The 20,088-nt window shown below is 41.8% G+C and overlaps 1 protein-coding gene across 1 annotated transcript in view; it reads right to left on the reverse strand.

The window, feature by feature from the left end:
- Positions 1-6,853: 6,853 nt before the first annotated feature.
- The window catches only part of UQCC1 (ubiquinol-cytochrome c reductase complex assembly factor 1), a 50,405-nt gene continuing 37,170 nt past the window's right edge, over positions 6,854-20,088 (reverse strand). The window contains exons 8-10 of the mRNA XM_074842977.1: positions 12,313-12,390; positions 10,770-10,883; positions 6,854-8,048 (exon numbers count right to left, since the gene is read on the reverse strand). Coding sequence (XP_074699078.1) covers positions 7,914-8,048; positions 10,770-10,883; positions 12,313-12,390 — 327 coding nt within the window. The 3' untranslated portion in view covers positions 6,854-7,913. The remainder of the gene's footprint in view (positions 8,049-10,769; positions 10,884-12,312; positions 12,391-20,088) is intronic.

A 20,088-nucleotide genomic window follows, 5' to 3' on the forward strand; every position in this document is an offset into this window, starting at 1 on the left:
CTGTAGATTAAATTCATCCAGCCTAAATTAAGTCGTCTAAAAGCTAAATGTCTCCTCTCTAATAATCACTGAGCTATAGTCAATGGAGAGAGAAAGCCAGGCCTAAGTGTGAAGCAGCACATTCAGACACGAAATTCTGTATCAGCTGGGATGAATCATGTCCCCAAGGGACTGTCACTCTCCATGGGCTACAGCTGGAGTGGGATGATTAGTTTAGATTATCTGTCTAGTCTAGATCCCTGAAGTCAGAATCAACTCTTACCAGGACTGCGCAAACTGCAAGAACAGAAGCAAAGGTACGCTTAATCCAAAAATTTCAGTTGCCTGCCAAAGCTGTGCTGCAATGCAGCAAGCAGGTGTAGAGCTAGCAGCTGTGGACAATAGATATGGGACAAAATTATAAGAAAGCTGCTGGTATAGAAGTGTTACAGGTGTAAATAAGTGTTAAAGCATCTTAAAAAATAACATAAACTTAAAATGTGAGGTGAACAGCCAAACACAATGTAAGGAAGTTTGGGGAAAAAACAAAGGGAAGGAGCAATAACATGATGGGCCTTTTTCTGGAGCTGCTTTGCCAGGGTGGTAAGGTCACCTTGGTGATAACATAAAAAAGGGTAACATCACCCTACTTTTTGCCTTCCTAAAGAGGTGAAAAGAGTGTGAATTTTAAAAAAAGTCATCAAATGCATGTTTTCTGCCAGATAAATAACTGCTGCCGATTCTGTAAAGTAAAGGGATTTCCACTATCTCTGGCTAGTGTTTGGTAACGACCAACTCTCCTCCAGGAATTTCTCATGGACCTCAGCACATGAAAGCACATACCACGTAAAACATCTGCAGCTGAGCTTCTTCAGCTGAGCTGCAGGCTGGCCTTCTTCACTGCTGGTGGGGAGAGGCAGATTTCTAGAGAATCAGTTACCTCAGCCTGCAGCACAGCTGAAACAGGTCAGAAGAAATGCGCCTAGAAAGTGCTTATCTCTCCACTGAGCAGAAGGAGAACTCAGGCTGCCAGTCAGTGACAGAGGTTTACCATGCAGACATCTAAAATTAGATGAGAGGTATTCTGTCCCTGCTGTCTGGCAAAGAGATAAATGTCTATAATTGGCACACCACAGACTGATTGGCCAATGTAGGATGTGGGAATCACATCGGCCAATTTTTGCCAGCTAAAAGCAAGGACCTTATCTGGAAGTGTTGTCTATGCAGCTTCTGCAATCAGCAGAGGAAAAACAAGGGGAGAACTCCCTCTGGCTAAACACACACACACATCAAGTCCTACTTCCAAGTCAGTGTCCCTAGGCAGCTATACCCTGGCTGATACCTGAGCTCAGTCAGGATCCAAGCATTAGGCAATACTTCATTCTTGTGTCCCACTACAGATGTTTTTGGAGCTCACCAAACACAAACACATCGCCTGGGCTTTCCACAAAATGTACCTGCTGCTTCCTCTTCAAGCAAAAATGGAAGGAGCCTGCCAACTTGTTTCATGATAGTACAGTTCTTGGAGAGCATTCACCTCGGAACACAAGAAGCCAGATTTCCTTCTTTCGCCTTCTCTTTTATTTCAGGCTGAAATCCACATCTTCCACCATAAAACATCATGGTGTTCAAACACATTTATCTACAGGCATTTCTGGAAGGTATCCGCATGGCAATGTTCTACTGTGCAGAAATCCCTGGCCAGATGTAAACAACAGGCACAGACTTGAGAAAAGTCCAAATTTTAGTTACTGCACTGAAATCTGTGTCAGCACTGAACTCAACAGACAGAGCAGTGCAAAGTCAAGTCTCCCAGTTGCTTGTCCAAGGTTCCTGACCGTGGCATTGCAGGATCATTTTTCCAAATGCAGCAGCAGCACACAAATTCCTTGTTTCATTTTTTCCATTTGTATGTTAAGACTCTTCCAAATCAGGGGCGAGGCAGCTTTGTACCCACTCAGCTGAAGGAGGGCACTGCACACCAGTTGCCAGCTACAGGCCAAATGATCTAACCACTAGTGACGGCAGGGGAGGCAGACAACCCTACCTCCTCCGCTGGCTCCCTGCTCAGTGCCCAGCACACAGGTTCTTTCCAGTTGTCGCTCCAAGGTCCCTACAACCCACGTGCCATGTAGGGAAGCCAATGTGTGGCCATGGAGTCGCTCTGGTGGCCCTTCAAAGTCCAGCCCTGAGCTGCCCGGGGTGCCAATTCACAGCTGTCATGAGAAGGACCACAGTGTCCCTTCCCTAAGCTGCTGCCCTGTACTGAACACGCGAGAAAGCACTTTCAGACACCTCTTCCTTCTCTCCTTCCAAAGGAAATACATAGAAATAGAACTGGGCATTGTAACATCAGTGGGTTCAGTTACCAGCAGGAAGAGGGTATGAAGGGAAGGATGTGGGACAATGAGCAAATCCTCATACGATGCCTGGCTTTGACAGGATGTGGAGCAGCCCATGAGGCTGGCAGGTGGGATGAGGAATGAACGAGCCCAGCTCACTCTTTTAGTCAGTGACGTAATTGTTAATGAAGGCTTTGAATGTGCAAGACTCCTCGCTTCCTAAATAAGCATGAAGGAGCTCTTACCTCCTGGGAGAGCTGCAGTAGCACAGCAACACCAACAGGATCCAGTCTCAGCAACAAGTTGCAGGGTCCTCCTACATGAACATACCTGCACAAGACAGTAAGAACAGGACAGTAGGTATTTCTGGTTCCTGCACTTGTGCGCAGGAAATTGTTTACACTAGTGTGCCCCAGGTCCCTCCAAGCAGATCTACTGCCACAAGACCTAAACTCCCTGGCTGCTCCCAGCACATCACATCTGGAGCAGACATTGAAATGTAACAGCAGAAGGTGGAATCCTGCTCATGTGAGCTCCTGCTCTGCATTCCCAGTGGAAGGACGAGGCCCAAACATCTGTCCCACAAATGAGCAGAGCAAGCTGTTGAGCAGGTTGAATGACTGTAAGCAAAACAAGTACTCCCTCAACATGTTCAGCAACTTCAGGAAGAACACATGTAGAATGCACAGGACAGCCACAAACACCTGAAGAAGGGCCAGCGGTAAAGAAACCCTCACCAGAGGGGTCTGGGAAGGGTTGTGAGTCTATGGATATGTAATTGCCCCATGACAGTGCAGGAGGCCAGGCTGCCCACAGCACCAGTGGGTGATACTCCCTTTGCAGGCAGAGAAGAGAGGTGGATACTACACAAGCACAGCACAATTGCCTAAGCAGCAGAGCCTACCACTCACTCATGTTGAGCCTCAGGGTCTTTCCTATGTCCTTGCCAACTTTCCCAGGCTCCTGTGTAAGTTTCTGTCCTTTCCTTGACTTCTCAGAGCTTCAAGAAAAGACAGATAGCACTGAGGGCCAGGCTGTGCAGACACAGTATGTCCAAAAGATGGAGATATTGCTCCCTAAGGCATGCCGCAGAGTGGGAGAAGTACCATCACCCAGACTGCTGGAAGAGGTGTTAATCTAGCCTTAGGACACCAAAGGCCCAGTCAAGCCCGATACAGCACTGTTCAGCAGAAAGAACGCGGCACAGGTTTATCACAGTCTCTTGTAGAGAAAAGAGCAAAAAAGTCTTGATCAGCATTTGTTATGCAGGAAGAAAACAGAGATCAGAAAAGCATGGCAAATGTGAAGATGCAGTTGGGGAGGGGAGGGATCTACCAAGAAATTAGCTGCCACCAGCATCATCCAAAAAAACCCCATGTACTACGCTAAGACCACAACCAAGCATCTGCACTGGGGCCTGAGAAACCGTAGAGCTTCACACCAGATGACCACTGTATTTGTGGCACAACTCTATTAGCAGAAGAGTTAGAAAGACACTCGGTAATTCCTGGGTATTAATGTAAACATTTGCGACTCCCAACACTGGTATTTCCATCTTCCTGGAAGAAAGCATGCACAGTACAGTTTTGGAGCTCAAGATGGGCAATGAATTGTTCAGCATACCTGTAGAGGGGATCAACAAACTTCTCCAAAACACTTCTCAAGCAGTACTTCAGCACATCTCTGGGATGCAGACAACCTTTGCTACACACTCAGGATTAAACTGGTCCCACAGAAATGCTACAAGTAGACTGCACCAAGTCAATGTTGGTTTGATTTCTGAAGGAAGACCTCCTTTGGCAGGGTTTTGGAAGTAGGAGAGTGTGGAAAAATATGAGAGTGGATCACAGGGTATGGTACAGCTCTCACTGCTCCTCAAAGTGCTGTCATGCAGCAGCACACATCACAGGGACCACGCTTGCAGAACCCATCACCATCGCCTCCCAGCTGATGCTTTCCCTCCCATGGCCTTGCTATTCTTCATCTACTCTACATTCATCTAATTTAAAGCTCTGGTGGAAAAATTTGCCTTTACTCAGTCTCCAGCTTCTGCTTACCTTATCTCCAAGCCAAAGGCAGGGTAAGTGAGACAGGTCAGTAGTTAAGTCCAACTGCTATATCAGGAGCAGCAATTCTGACCCGGAGGCTTGGTGTGGCAGAAGCATGACTAAAAACTTCACTTTGTGGAAGGCGAGGATAGAGTCAGAAATCTGGGAAGTGGTAACTGCACTTTAACAGGGCTTAGGCACCTGGACAGTACAGGGAATGTGGAGATCACCAAGGATGCCTGTGCTCTTAGCACTTCAGCTGTTTAAAGAAGCAGGAGAAAACTGTTAGATATAAATACCAAAAGGCAGTGTGAACACAGAAGCTGACATGACACAGGAAACATTTAATCACCTAAAATACAGAGTCAGCATCGAAGGGTATCAGATGACTCCTCCCCCACTCCAAAATGTTTCAGAGTATCAGTCTGAAGCAAGAGACTTCCCAAGTTTGACCCTGTGGGCAAAACATGCACCTACTTTCCCACTGGTGCAAAACAGCAGAGAAGGAAGGGAAGACATTGAGCATTGGCCCTTCTTTTCTGCTTACAGAAAGAAGAAAGGCAAGATCTAGCTGAAATGATGAGTGCTTCCTACGGGCTCAGGTCTCTTGATTTGAAGACACCTGGGAAAGTTGGGGGAACAAGTCCTTTGGAATAATAAGCAATGTCCAAATTCCATATATGAGCTAGGAGATCAGGTTGGATGATAAAGTGCTCAACATAGCTCATTCCAGAAGAAATGTGCATACATACATTCACTTAAAATATAGTAAGTGTCCCCAAGCCCATGCTCTGAGACCACTGTCAAAAAACCCAGCAGCATAAACAAAGAACTGTCCATAAGCAAAACACCTTCAGTCATTCCCTCTGCAAAACCTCGAAGATGGGAAAAGATGGGCTTTACAATGTTTGGTGAAAAACCCTGCATTCTGCTGCACTTGAAGCAGTACTGTACATAGGCATCACTTTTAACTGCTAACCATTGCTGCTGCAATGCCTGCAAGGTGCAGATTTTGCTGCTGGAAATGTATTCTCAGGGACTCCAAATACTGGATGTAAAGATGTCTTTATGTAAGATACTGGCTACGGCAGCCACCTCTCAAGAGTAAGAGGGGTCATATTCTACATCCATATCCTGTCTCCAAGTAACTAATGGCTGGGAAGCAACGTCTTCTCTTGTCCTGTGTAGCCTCCAGTGTATTTTTCCTCTCTAACAGATTACCCTTTCAATTCATAGACAGTTTCTGCCTTATTCTCTTAACAGGCAACAAACTTCTGTCCAAAACACACCCTGACTGCTGGCTCAGCTCGGTAACAGCGGGGTGGTTGAAGGCATTTTATGGAACAAGCAGAGAGCCATGATTATAGGTCTTTATTCTCATATTAATAAAAAGTGCAAAAGCAGATGCCAATGACCACAATCTGGCACCAGCATGATTTCTGGAGCCTCCTGCCCATAAACATAGGAAAGGGTTCAATTTTGAACACATGGCTGCCCCATATTCAGAGTACAAAAGGCATTGTCATCTCCGGACTAGTGGTCCCATGAATTCTACTGGCTTCACAGCATCAGCACCACAGACACTACACGATCTCTGACCTGTACGCAGCACCAGGTTGGATGGTGGTGTACTCAGTCCTGTGTTCCCATGGCATGGATAACATGAGTCCAGGTTTAAATTACATAGCAGGAAAGGGGTTAAAGTTTAAATGACTGTTTTGTATATGAATTAATGTATGTAGCTTTGAGCCAAAATATCTACCATTAATTTTTCCACCTATTTCAGGAGCAGTAAGATACACAAAGTAAAGTTTATTTTGGTACTTGGTATACTTCACTCTCATTAAAAATAAATTAATCAGCAAATTCCTACACAGCTCAGCCTTCTTTTATGTAAATACAACCCAGCTGTAATGAATTACAAGGTGTTATTATCTCACACACACTGTATAATACTTCACACATAAGAGGTTTCTCTGCTTAGCTCAGCTTTCAACAAAAGCATCTTAAATAAACTGCAAGCAAGTTGTTTGGTCTGTAATGTTTTCACAGAGAAGGGATACACCTCACACATAGAGGGTTTCTTTACATGACTCATTTTATAACAAGTTAAACTGAGGAAGTTCGCCTTGGAAAAAAAATAACAAAATGCCTTTTTTATACACAGAAGGCTCCCTAAGAGAAGATTAAACAAAAAAAATGCAAGCCAGTGTTTGGGAGCCTATATTCTGCATCCCACTGCTCTTTACACAGAGAAGGGATGTCAAATACTCCTCAAAACACACAACGTGAAAAAAGCAACTTCAGAAGGAAGAATAGTCACAGCCAGGCAGTCACACTTTCACCAGATTAAGGATTAATTTCACAAATTAAGGGTTATCACCTTTGACTTTTGTTTAGTAGTTTTATTAGGAATAAATCCTGATATTATAGGGCTTATTCTTATCAAAAGCGCACATGGCACAGAAAACACACACACATCAGTTTTACCCAGACTGACATTTATTATTGACTAGGATTTTAGACAGGAGAAAAATGAAAACTGTTTTTGTCACTGACCTGGAAATAGCCTGGTGAACCATCCACCTACACAGTACACCTCAGCCTCTGCTTATTTAATCAGTGGAGCTCTTGCTTCTGTAATTACTATGTTGGCGTAATTTGCCTGCACAGCCATATAAAGTTTTCACTGGGGTTGATAGGTCTTATTAAAAAACCGTGGACCACTGCTTTGGGGGATGGAGGATAGCATAGTCCTGTTCCACTAAGAGCCATGGATAGAAACAGAGATGTTCTTTTCATAAATAAATTCTTAGACCACAACTCTAAAAAGAATATGGAAATATCAGCAAGGCAGACTGAAATACCAAGTACTCTGAGGCAGCTTTTAGTGACAGTCCAAACACATTTTTGAGTTTATTCTCATTAAGATGGCTAGAGTCATAGAGGATTACTGGGGACTGCACATTATTCTTTGCATCCTCCTATCCTGTGCAACAGAGCAGAGAGCTCCTAAAAAGGATTTTCACAGAAAACCCTTCAGAATCTGTTAAAGCAATTCTTAACTCCACTAAAGCAAAAATGGACCATTCCATCTTGGTATCAGGCTTTTAAAATACATTAACATCTAATATGCAAAGCTCAGATTTGCATTCACAACCATTCAGTGAGCGAGGAACACCGTTGTGTCTCTATGTAGCAGCTCTCCAAACAAGGCAAAGGACAGAAATGTCTTCTTGAGATAACTCTAAGTCACGGTAAAATATCTGCTTTTCTAAAGACAGAAGGCAGGTCTTTCAATTTGTCAGCAGGGATCACTCAGTGCCATAAAAAGGACAGAGGTTCTCAAACCAACTAGAATTTATTCAGAAGAGTATGGCTGTCCAGTTTGCTACTGAGGCGCCACAGATAGGATACCTCATTAAATATTTTCTTTTCAACAGCAGTTTCCTTCCTGACCTCACAGCCTCACCCCAGTTCAATTTCAGGCTTGCTTCCCCAAGCTGATCTGACAAATTGATAGAAATGTCAGGCGCTGGCACTCTCAGAGTCCTTCGTCATTGTAAACAGGGGAAAGGGGCTTGAGGATGCTGCGGGCGTTGCTCTCCACGAGCGGCCGCCAGCTCACCTCACCCGTCAGCAGTAGGTCCTCCCCGCTCAGCGCGTCCAGGTGCTGCACCTGCAAGGACAGGGCGTTAGTGCAAGGTGTCCCATCACCCGTTCAGGTTCCTCAAGAGCTACGCAAACATGTCACTGTCCAGAAAGCAAGCAGAACGGGGAGATTTTAGCGTACTTTGCCATTTGTGTGAGGTAGACCTAAAAAGATAATTTAGGACTGCTTAAGTGGCATGGAAAGGCCAGGAGATAAGTATCTGCAGATCCACTGGAGGTAACTGCGTAAGGTCTTCTACTGACACCTTAGCTAATGCTTCCTCAGAACGTGTGGCAACAGGACAAAGAAGAGCCACACAAAGCTAACATGAGTCAATTTATCTTCCCAGCAGTTAATTCAGATGACACACTGCTAGTATCATCATCTACATGGAGTGCTCTCATAGAAGTGGTTTCACGTAGACCAAGGCTTTTCACTACGGAAAAAAAGCCTGAGCAGCAGGGAACACCTGAGATTTATAATATAAAAGCACATGAGCTGGAGGGGGTGAATATGGAATGAATGCTCATTTTCACAATGCAAGAAACACTTGGGATCAAATGAAATTTTAAGGTGCAATGTAAGCAAAATAAAAACCTCTTGTCACACAACATCGGGTTAAGTTGCTGCCACAGGACACTGTAATGGTGGGGGGAGGTTGCGGTGGGGGAAGAAAAAAAAGAAAAAAAGTCCATCAAGGGTCAGTAAAAGACAAAACCACCATTTCTGACTCAGGAGGTCTGTGAATGCACATTGCTAGGAGTCTTGACCAGGGAAATAGTACACATGCTTGCCCTGTTTCTATATTCTTCTCTGGCATTCATTGTTAAAAGGCAGGATCAGCAAGAAATTGTGGGAAAGACCTGTACACAATGCTTACTGGAAACAAAAGATAATTGGACAAGGAATTTCTCAACAGGGGAAGGAATACACCAATGACCACGGAGGGTTAGACTGAAGAGCCACCTAAGCACAATATCCTGTTGCTGACAGTCACCATCAGCAGATTTCCCAGGAGGAGTTGCGTACAACGTGTGCATACAATGTTATCTTCCTTGTTTATTTTCCCTCCCTCTCAAAATCTGTTAGCTCAGGGATTTTGAACCCGAAGTGGTTGCTGTGGATTTCATAGCCCTGGACAGACTTCTCTTCCATAAACCTTGCCAGTGGCTTTGAAACCCATGTGCAGTTGTGGCATCCCAAACAACCTGCAGCAATGTTATGTCCCCACAGCCTTCTCTTGCTCACCTTTCATACGCCTTCAAGATTTTCCAGAGCTGTCTCATATTCTTTCTCAGCTGTTTTTCAGGCAGAGGATCCTACTCATTGCTAATAAAGGAGCTGTTTCATGTCACCCTTACCGCTCTTCTCTGAGGCTTCTTCAGTTCAGTTTTTAATCTTTCTTGAGGGTCGGAACCCAAACCATACACATTATTCAAGATCACAAGGGTAGCATGAATTTAAAAAGTGGCACGACAATGCTATTTTATTCTCTGTTTCCTTCCTTAGTAGTTCTAAGCATTTGTTTTACTTTTTTTAAACACCACAGAGTGCTGAGCTGACATTTTGATAATGCAATTATAATCTCAGGGACTCATTTCTGTATGGTAACAGACAGTTTAGAGCTCATCAATGTCTACGTAAAGCAGGACTGTTTTTTGCAAATGCACCACTGTAGAGTTGACTACAGGAATGACCTGTCTTCACAGAAGCTGTGATGATTCTTACCCAACGTGCCACATTTATCTGTGTGATCACTGTTTCCTATTCAACTGCCGATAGATTCTGTCCTATCCTTTGCTTGAATATACAGAAGTGCAACACTTGGCAGCAAATTGTCCCAAATTACATACTTTTTATACGTGTTTGCTCCCTGTCAATCTTCAGTTTTAAACTTTCCTTCAGCCTCACTTATGGTAAGCATCAGCAACCTTACACATTAAATTAAGTCTGTCCCTCCTGATAAGCCCTCTAGCATTCCAAAAGTGTCCTCGGCCCCTTAAAGTTCAGCCCTTTACTTCCCATACCATTTTCTCAGACACACACTGAAATACCATCTCTCCAAATCTCTATCTGGTCCTGAATACAGTATTGGAAACATTACATAAAATGCTCTTGAGGAGGTTCTGGTCTTCAACTCGCTGTCCAACAGCCTATACTCTTCCTCCAGAACCTCTCTCACCCCTCTTCTGTCTTTGGTACCCGCCTGGCGTATATCCTACCAACATTTCCTAGAAACCTGGTTCACAAACCTCCTAAGGGTTGAGAAGACAAACACTACTTAGTATTGTTTCCTCCAGGTAATAACTGAAAGAAACAGAAATAATTCTGGAAAACAAAACCTTTTACTTGTTTCCCACAAAGATCATCAGGAGACTTTCAAGCTCTGTGTGCTATTTCATTATGAAGAGGATCCCAACTCCCCAACATCAACTGTAATTCCACAACAAGTTGCAGCCCACTTCTGACACATTTTGTGAAGCCCCTCCACAGCATAGGTTCAGAAAAAGATGAGCAGGATTGCTTTCAATATTCTGTGAACTTCTCTGCAGCCATTTTTCATCAAACTGCATTAAATATCAGACAGTTTTTATATTTTTGCCTTTTCCCCCCTAAAAATAATCACTGAATATAAAAATCAGTTATATTTATGAGAACTGAGCTACATAGTATGCAAGCAATAAAAATAAATATTTAATATTCTAAACAAGAGAACGAAGAGAATTCACACCATGAGCTGTAGTGTACCTGTTTGCGTACGTATTCTACAAGTAACTCCAAATGTCGAGGGTCCTCACAGTTCTTGTTAAAAAGGTTTCTCCAAAGAGCTGCTGCCAGAACATGATCATCAGACAAGATTCCCTAAAGGAAGTACAGAAGGGATTAAAAATTGCACGTGAAGAGGGTCTGAACACAAGACAACATGTTACTCTACTTGGCAACTGACAATATCAGCTGTCTCAAAGCCCACAGCTGGTATGGACTGTACGTATGAAAAGGCATCAACATCACTCTTTCCCAAAACGGAAGAACAACCCTGGCCTTCATTTACAGAGCAGCCTGTAACAAATATTCTGGCAAGTTAATTTGGAGGAAAAAAAAACGCGTCAGGGTATTCCTAATATAGGAGTCGATAATTACATTTCTACGTTATGAAATATTTACTATAAAAATTCTGGCCTTACAGAGAAGACAGCATCACCTCACAGAACTGTGTGAAGCCCATGACACTTGGAAAAGAAAAATTAAAGGATGTTGAATACAATGTTGCAGAAACATAGTCAGGACTTTGCTATTTTGCTTTGCTTTTCTATTTTTCATTCTAAATGAGAAAGAGAGAACTCCTCCTCATCAAGAACTATCTAGATATTTCCAGTTAAATCTAATATTAAATTTGGCTTATACAAGAATCACATCCACGAGTGCTTTTTGTCTAAATTCTCTCCCACTTTTATTGTCTTTTCAGATTATGTGGTGTTATGACCATAGTCTCATAACTCTTGTCTTCTGCTGACACATTTGCCAAAGGCAAGAGAGATTTTAAAATATTCAGTTAAAAATAAAAAAGGTCAACATTTGTCTTTAATTTAACTAGTCATTTTGTTTCCAAAAAGAGCGTCAACAAAAAGAGAAAAGAAAAGAAGACAGACACAGGCAGACATAGCCTGGCTGTACTTAAAACTAGATTACAGACTTGCATGCGTAACATTGTCCACAACTCTATGAAGTTTACATTTACAAGATATTAATAATGCAAATCACCGTGCAAAAAATACTATCACCATGTGAAAGAGCAACACCCACTAGAGCAAAAAAATAACTACTAAAAGAGATGATGCAATTATATTTTCTTCTTGAAAGTCCTGCAGGCACTTGTGCACAGTGGTGCTTTTGCCTCCCCATATTATTAGATACTTCCTATAAATACCCTCTCACGTAGACTCCCTATAAATAAATACTCTCTTCGCTTTCAAACTATAGCTGAGCACAATGGGATTCAGAGGGACAAAATGATTTATTGATGGTCAAGTAGTGATGGTGAAGTAGTACAAAGAACATCCCTCCTTCCGTGTCTCATGGTTTAAATCAATATTCTGTGTGCTTGCTTTCTTCTTAAAAGCATGTTAATTCAAGGCATAACATGATTGCAATAACTAAGAAGTCTGCTTCCATAATGTAACATTTCTCCAAGGATATGTACGGCAAATGTTTTACCCATCTGGAGTATTCTGTGTTCATGAATTAGATCGTCTACTTGTTCTTGCACATCCTCTGAAAACATCCTTCTTACCTCATCATATCCAAATAGAGCTGCATAGAAATTTTCTACCATAGTTCTTAAATCTTCCTTTAGAACAACAGAATTAATCTGAAAAATAAACCAGAAAACCATCTGTACAGGCTCTGAAAGGAGGTGATGAGAAAATATTATCAGTTTCACTGAGTAGGCAAAGAAGAAACAGTGCCTTGGCCCACACAGCTTAGGATTTGGCTGTAAGAGATGATGTTAATGCAATCAAAGATTTTAGAACAACATGCAATACAGCTCTGTTAATTCTGTACACAAATGGAAGCCAGTGTTACTCAGAATATATGAATGGCAGAAAAATCCTCAGCCAACAGCACAGACATACAGGCATATAAGCAGAGAAAAAATGCAGCTGGGAAAAGAGTGAAGGCAAGGCTGTCCTTTCAGTGGCAGCATAGGCTAAGATAACGAAGACTCCTCTGTATTTTAATTAATAAGTAGGTTTTCCAGATTCATTCATACAGGTCTTTTAGACACTCGGAGGTTTTCAAGGTTTTTTTCTAAAGCATGGACTGTAGAGCTGGATGTGCTATTACAGTAAAAGCACTGCAATGCTAAAGATAGAGGCACCATCCCTACCACTACTCCTTACTTACTTATCAATATTGACCTTCTCCTTCAGGAATCACATGAATTCTGTTTCTACAGCATCTCACTAGAAGCTCAGACTTACTAGTTTTTGACTACAACTAAATTTCTTTCAGAGTTTGTGATGATCCAGCTACCTCCTCCTATGCTGTAAGCGTGACTCAGTCCAAGTTCCACACTGACTGTTAACTAAATGTAACAGTTACTTAAGTATTTGCTGGTTTGGCCTAAGCTACCTGTTGCTTGCAGAACTGACCCCATGTCAGCTTAAGACAGAACCAAAAGAGATCAACTGCTAGATCCAGAGTGATGGCTGAAATACCCTGCATGCATCTCCCTCATACAAAGGGTCTATTCCTTTCGCCTGTACTTTTTACTTCTACCAAACAAAATAATTCAATGACCAGTTCCTCTCCTGAGGGCTAAGCTACACTTCAATTGGTAAAGCTTTTTCTCTGGATTGACTCTCATGAGAGATCTAAGAGATACCAAGCATTTCTTTTCTACAGATCTCACATATGACATAAGTATATATGACAAGGATAATTGTCTTCGTACCCACATACTCGCAGAACACTTAGCTATGAGACTGTATCTTGGAGACAGGTTTTACAAAAAAGAAACTGCCAACAGGAATACAGGGCAGGACATCAGTTCTGCTACAGAATAACCACTGCTGTCTTTGATGTGCAGCTTATCACACTTATGACAGTGTGAACCACATGTCCTAAATACTTTCTTAGTATCCTTAGAAGTATTCACCTTGGCAATTATGCAACAGCTTTTCTAACAAAATATGAATTAGTTTTTGCTACACTAGCAAATCTCCAGTTCAAATATCCTTCCATTAAACCACTATCTTTTTTCATCTGTTGATTTTTATAGAAATGCATACAGTGCAAACACAAGGAAAATTCCTTTTATGTCAGTTACTCATATTTTCCCATTAATATAAACTATTAAAATTCATGCAGATATTTTATAGGCTATCAAGATTTGGAGACTGGTTATTACTGAATGTTTAAAAAAAGAACTAAACATAAGAAATCAGAGGGTTAAATGATGACTGCAACTTCTGTAATGACTTAATTAAATTTTTATTGAGTACATAAACTATGATGTCATTTCTACCCAACCATGCTCAAACTTTCTATGCATGTCAGAGATCGTGGTTTTTCTCAATAGAACATACTTCTAAATAAGCTGCACTTCTACAGCTCTAATAAGGGGGAGCAGGTCTCATGTAACACACTCAATAAATTATCCTTCCATTTTAAACAAACAAATTCCATGAGTTATTATATATTTGCCACGCACTTTTTATGACATAATAAAAATGTTACCTCAAGGATTACTTAACACATACTACAAATGTTACAGCAGGCAACTGCAAGGGGCAAAGAAAACAAATAGTCCCATTACAGAGACAAGTCCTGGACTATACATCCCTAGGGACACAGCTTTCTATACTAAAAACAAAGAGCAGCAGCTTTAAGTTAGCAAGAAATAGATTGATGAGGGAGATAACCAAGTTAAACAAACATGGCAATAAATACATCTTAAAAGACAAACAGTTTAAAATATAAAATATGACTTTGGGGATGGAGCAGTATCTCAGGCAATAAAATTACATTTAAAGCAATATTGCAGTTTCTGAAGAATACAACTGGCATTAGTTAAGTACAAATGTTGCAGGAAGAAAATCCTTCTTTATAAGACAAGAAAAATGAGTAAATCCAAATCAGCGTTTGTTGGAAACGCTTCCTCTTTTTATGCTTGTACATGTTCTTACCACTGGCAAGTTTCATGATCTAGTTGGTCATGATTCTGCTGACTCTTCCACAGTTTGTTATTAAGAAGAAAAACTGCTAGACAATTCCAAGTGAGTAATTGCTAATAACAAGAAAAAAATCAGTAACATCTGGAGCTCTTCTAGGGACTTAGCCCCTTTGCCTTCTTTGGAACAACCCATTGCAGAGCTGTCACCAGAATAAATTTATATACCACCGCCTAAAATGACACACAGAACTATCTTAGTTCAAAACAAGGAATAAACCTTTGGTGCATCTCTCACATTTACAAGACCTTTAAAAAAAAGAAACTTACAGCTAACATACCTTCCTGCTACATGTCACAGCTTCTCATTGAAACACTCCACGATCCCACATTCTGCCTGCAAGACAACTACAGCCTATGACTACTGCATTTTCATTATTATATTGCCATAAGAAACCTCATCTTCAGCCTCAACGAGTTCAATATGCATCATTCAACAGCCAACTGTGAGGCTTACTGCTATATCCAACAATTTACAATATCATGTTAAGGTTTTGTATTCTAACAAAATTTCTAGGAAAGTAAGAGCACACTACTTCATTGTATGTGCTAGACATGTATGAAAATATCTTATGTATGGGCAGTTTTTAAGTGAAAGCTGCTATAGGATTAATCCACATTAATGTCTTTTGTTGGAATGAGAGCATTCTTTTGTAACGGATCTCCTCCTGATCCCCACTCACCATGCTTTGGTTTACACTGCAGAGAAGTCTCAGCATGCACAACCTGGAAAATGTTCTCTCATGCCCTCTACCTGCTAAGAGACATTCAGCCCACGGGATCAGCCTAGAACCAGCACAAGGTAAAGATCATCCCCGTGGAACAGGGATGCTGGATCGTCAACTGTTTCACTCCACAAATGTGCTCCTGTCAGATCACACTACATGCTAGTGTAGACGTAGCTGTGATGTCCATGAGCTACACTATTTGAAAGCACTTTAACAGAAGTTTCTTTCTGTTACGGCTTTTGCCAGCATGTGCTGCACCCTTAAGCTACTTTAACACATGAATCCATCCATAGACTATAAAGCCAGAAGGGACACTTCTAGCTGCACCTTGTACAAGCGCTAGTCATTGAATTTCATGCAGCAATTCCTCTCTTTAGGCCATAAGTTATGGTTGAACTGGTTTTTTTTATGAAGAGATTTCAGCCAGAAGAAATGATTAGATCATAGAACTTGACCCTCTGCATATCACAGACCGTTACATTTCACTGGGTTCCCTCTGTACTAAGCTCTGTAAGTTGTGTTTGGCTAAAGCATATCACCCTCACAGTTGAACATGTGTATCCCATTTCATATTTGAATTTTCTGGCTTAAGTTTCCACCCCCTCATTCTCATTATACCATTCCTGCTAGAATGAAAAGCTTCTTCTATACAATGTATTTGCTCCTGTACCTGTACACAGTAGATGTGTCAGCACAGCCATTGTTTCAAACCAAGCCTAGGCTCTTTAAGGTAATGTTTACACTGACATACTACATCATCAGCGCACTCCTGGAGCAGTCAAAGTTGTAAGAGCAAAGTAGTGCTTTATGTTGATACAGTACAAATTAATCCATCTCTCGAGCAAAACAAGTTACGCAGGTATGAGTTCCCTTTGTTGTTATGAGTGAGCCTGTTCTGGGGACTTCTGTTAGCCACACTGCCATGAACATCAACCGACTCTTATTGACACTTCAATTACTGGAGCATTCAATATCAGCAGAAGTTCCTGAAGGAGGTACAGGACAAATCTTTCATGATAAAAAATGTCACCCCTCAAACATTTAGGCTTTTTTATGCACCTTCTCACAAGTTGCATTAATGCACAGTTTACATTAGTTATAAATAACATATAACCACATATAGTTATATATGGGCTTTTTAAGTGTTTGCTGCCCTTTTAACAAATGCACATGACATTAAATGGGAAAACCTGCATTCAACCCTTTTATTTCCTCCAATAACATGACTAATACTTGTAGGACAGTAATTTCGAAAATGACTGAGACTGTAGCTAGGATCAAAAAGATTAAATTAATAAAACAGATTAAAAATATCTCTGTAGCAAGGGGCCAAAATGCCCAGTTCCTTCAGGCAATCTCACATAGCTGTCAAATGACAAAGACATTGCAGAAATTATTTTTCCAATCTACAGTTTTTGAGTCTTTTATTAACCACTCTGTTACTTTGTCTGCAAACAAGCTTACTGGTTTGTAATTAGCTACAGCTGTGAGTCCCCATATACTTCAGATTATTAACTTTTCTGATAAATTCTCTAACTTTCTAATTAAAAGTAACTAATTTTGTAACGCACCTCAGTAGGTAATTAACTGCAGAGAATAGTCTTTAAAGCTTTCTTCAATGTTCAGTGACAACCTACTTCAATATTCTATTAACCTAGACAAAAGCTGAATGTTAGATTTTATCAGAACCAGTTCCTGCCAAAATCTTCAATCCATAAAAATATTAATGGAAAAAGACTTTTGCCTGCTCTGCTACCTTTACAACAATTGCATAATCATCAATAACACTCCTTAGAGCATTTTTATTTCAAGCAGACATAGAAAAGCAAGTTATACAACATCATCTACGTATTTCAGCAAAAACAGATGGTCATCCCCAGCTGTCTGGTATCAAGAAAACGAGGTACGTTTCTATCTTGTAGTTATTAATTTGGAAACTCTGCCATGGTAACAGTTAAAGATGCAGAGTAGATCACAGTACAACCCTAACTGCATTAAATATACGGGGGCTTATTCCAAGTTCCTTTTTCTCTGTAGTACGTGGCTGGCAGAGCTCACTGACCACCTCTCAAGAGAAAGGATCAGGGGAAAGAAGTCAAATCACTCTGCTCTCTGTCTAGTTAATGCCGAGTCTCTGGAAGGGCGAGCAGTTGTAGAGGGTTTTTCCTGTAATACCTCTTAAAAAACTATTTGCTACAAGACTAAAACTGATCATGAACGTGTTTCTGAACACACCAGAATCAAGAATTTAGTCTGATAAACTGAAAGGAAGTTACATAAGCAAGTTTAAAAGAGGCACTTGGAGAAGACAGTAGTAAAGGTAAATAAATTGCTGAGGTAGACACTTACCATGAGCACTTAGGAGATCCTGTAAAACTCAATCTCATTACTGAGACAAACCTCAGTAACTGTCAGAAAGAGTCATACAGAGAAAACACTGCACTGGATCAGTCCAAGGGTCCACCTAACATGGTATCTTGCCTTCAACAGTAGCCAATACATTGAGAAAAGTAGAAAGACTATATGCTTCCTCCAAGTATTCTCCCAGCCAGTTTCAGCTCTGGACAATTCTCAACCCTTGATATTTGTTTATGTAGTATGTTGGGTTTGTGTGTAGCGGGGTTTTTGTTAGTGGGGGAGGGGGCTCAGATGTAGCTCCTGAGAAGCTTCTTGAAGCTCCCCTGGCTCCAAGTCAGACCCTCCTCTGGCCAAGGCCGGGCCAATTAGCAATTAGCGATGGTGGCTGCACCTCTGTGATAACCTGTTTAAGAAGGGGAACCTGGGAGGAGGAGTTGGAGTTGTGAGGGAAATACCCCTGCAAACACCGAGGTCAGTGGAAGAAAGGAGGAGGGGGGGAGGTTTGCTGGTGCAGAGACCCCCCCCTGCAGCCCCTGGGGAGAGGGCAGGGCCGCCCCCCGCCACCCATGGAGGTCACCGGGGGAGCAGATGCCGACCTGCAGCCCGTGGAGGAGCCCACGCCGGAGCAGGGGGCTGCGGCCGAAGGAGGCCGGGACTCTGAGGGCAGCCCGTGCTGGAGCAGCCCGTTGCTGGGAGCCCTGCAGCCCATGGCAAGGACCCACGCCGGGGCAGTTTGGGAAGAGCTGCGGCCCGTGGGAAGGACTCACATGGGAGAAGTTCATGGAGGACTGTCTCCTGTGAGAGGGACCTCACGCTGGAGCAGGGGGAGAGTGTGGGGAGTCCTGCCCCTGCGGAGGAAGGAGCAGCAGAAATTACGGGTGATGAACTGACCACAACCCCCATCCCTGCCCCCTGCGCTGCTGGAGGGGAGGAGGGAGAGAAATGGGGAGCAAAACTGAGCCCGGGAAGAATGGAGGGGTGGGGGGAAGGTGTTTTTGAGAAGTATTTTCACTGTTCTACTCTGTTTGATTGGTAAATTAAGTGGTGGTGGTGTTCAAATTAAATTGATGTTCTTTTTCTTCTTCCCCAATCAAGTCTGTCTTTTGCCTGTGACCATAATTGGTGAGTCATCCCTTCCTGTCCTTGTCTCCATCCCAGAATCTTTTATTTTCTCCTCCCCATCCCTGAGGGGGAAGGAGTGAGCAAGTGACTTCTGGTGCTCAGTTGCCCTCTGGGCTTAAACCACAACAACAGTGACCTTCAAAAGGTCTATGTCAAGCAACTTGTCCAGTAAACTTTCTGCTTCAGCAAGAAGTACCCTGGTCTACTACCCATGACGAGAACCAGCACCTCCTGGTTTGTTTCTTCTGAAACTGGCTCCTGCTAGTTTCATCTGGTGGCCCAGTTTTTTCACTGGATGAGACAGTAAACATACAATGCTCCATCACCTTCTCCCGGCACTCAGGATTCTGAGTGTCCATCATATTCCATGTGATATGATCTGCCCATAGAAAAACACTTAAGATAACTTAATAAAAGTCAAGAGCAACAAAATCCCTGGGATCATAAAGTACTAAACTAAATGAAACCTATTAGGTGACATTTAACAGGACTGCAGAGCCATGAAAGGTGGCATCCATTTTGAAAAGTACTTCAGCAGAACTAGGTAAGTACAAATTAGTAGAAAATACAATAATAAATTAAAATAACATTCACAGATAATTATAACCAGTAATATTCAGTGCTGATAGAGTAGCGTTAAAACCCACCCCCCCCCAAAATCTATATAACAATGCACACACATTTAACAGCTACAATTCCAGAAATGGATCTTACAAGGGAATTTGTGGAGAAATTGAAAAAAAAAAAATTCAGTTCAAGAAAACAGTAGTGAAGAAAAAGACCAATAAATTTTAGGAATTATCATAAAAGGAATATAGAACAAAAGAGGAACCCTATTCTGCCAAACATCTATAGTGTACCCACATATAAAATGATGCACATGTTCATTACCTTTTCATCTCAGAACAGGCAGAAAAGAAATAGAAAACACACAGAAAAGACCAAGGTGATTAGCCATATGAGGAAACACTAGTTATATTCAGGGAGAAATGAGAAGGAAGATGATGAAGAGGTAAAATCATGAGTGGTATCAAGCAGGTAAACAAGGAATTACTCTTCACTGTTTCTCATAAAAAAGATTTAGAAAAAAAGCTGAATAAATGACCAAATAATACTTTAAAAATAA

This window comes from Strix aluco, chromosome 17 (genome assembly GCF_031877795.1).
Source record: "Strix aluco isolate bStrAlu1 chromosome 17, bStrAlu1.hap1, whole genome shotgun sequence".
Taxonomy (NCBI): Eukaryota; Metazoa; Chordata; class Aves; order Strigiformes; family Strigidae; genus Strix; species Strix aluco.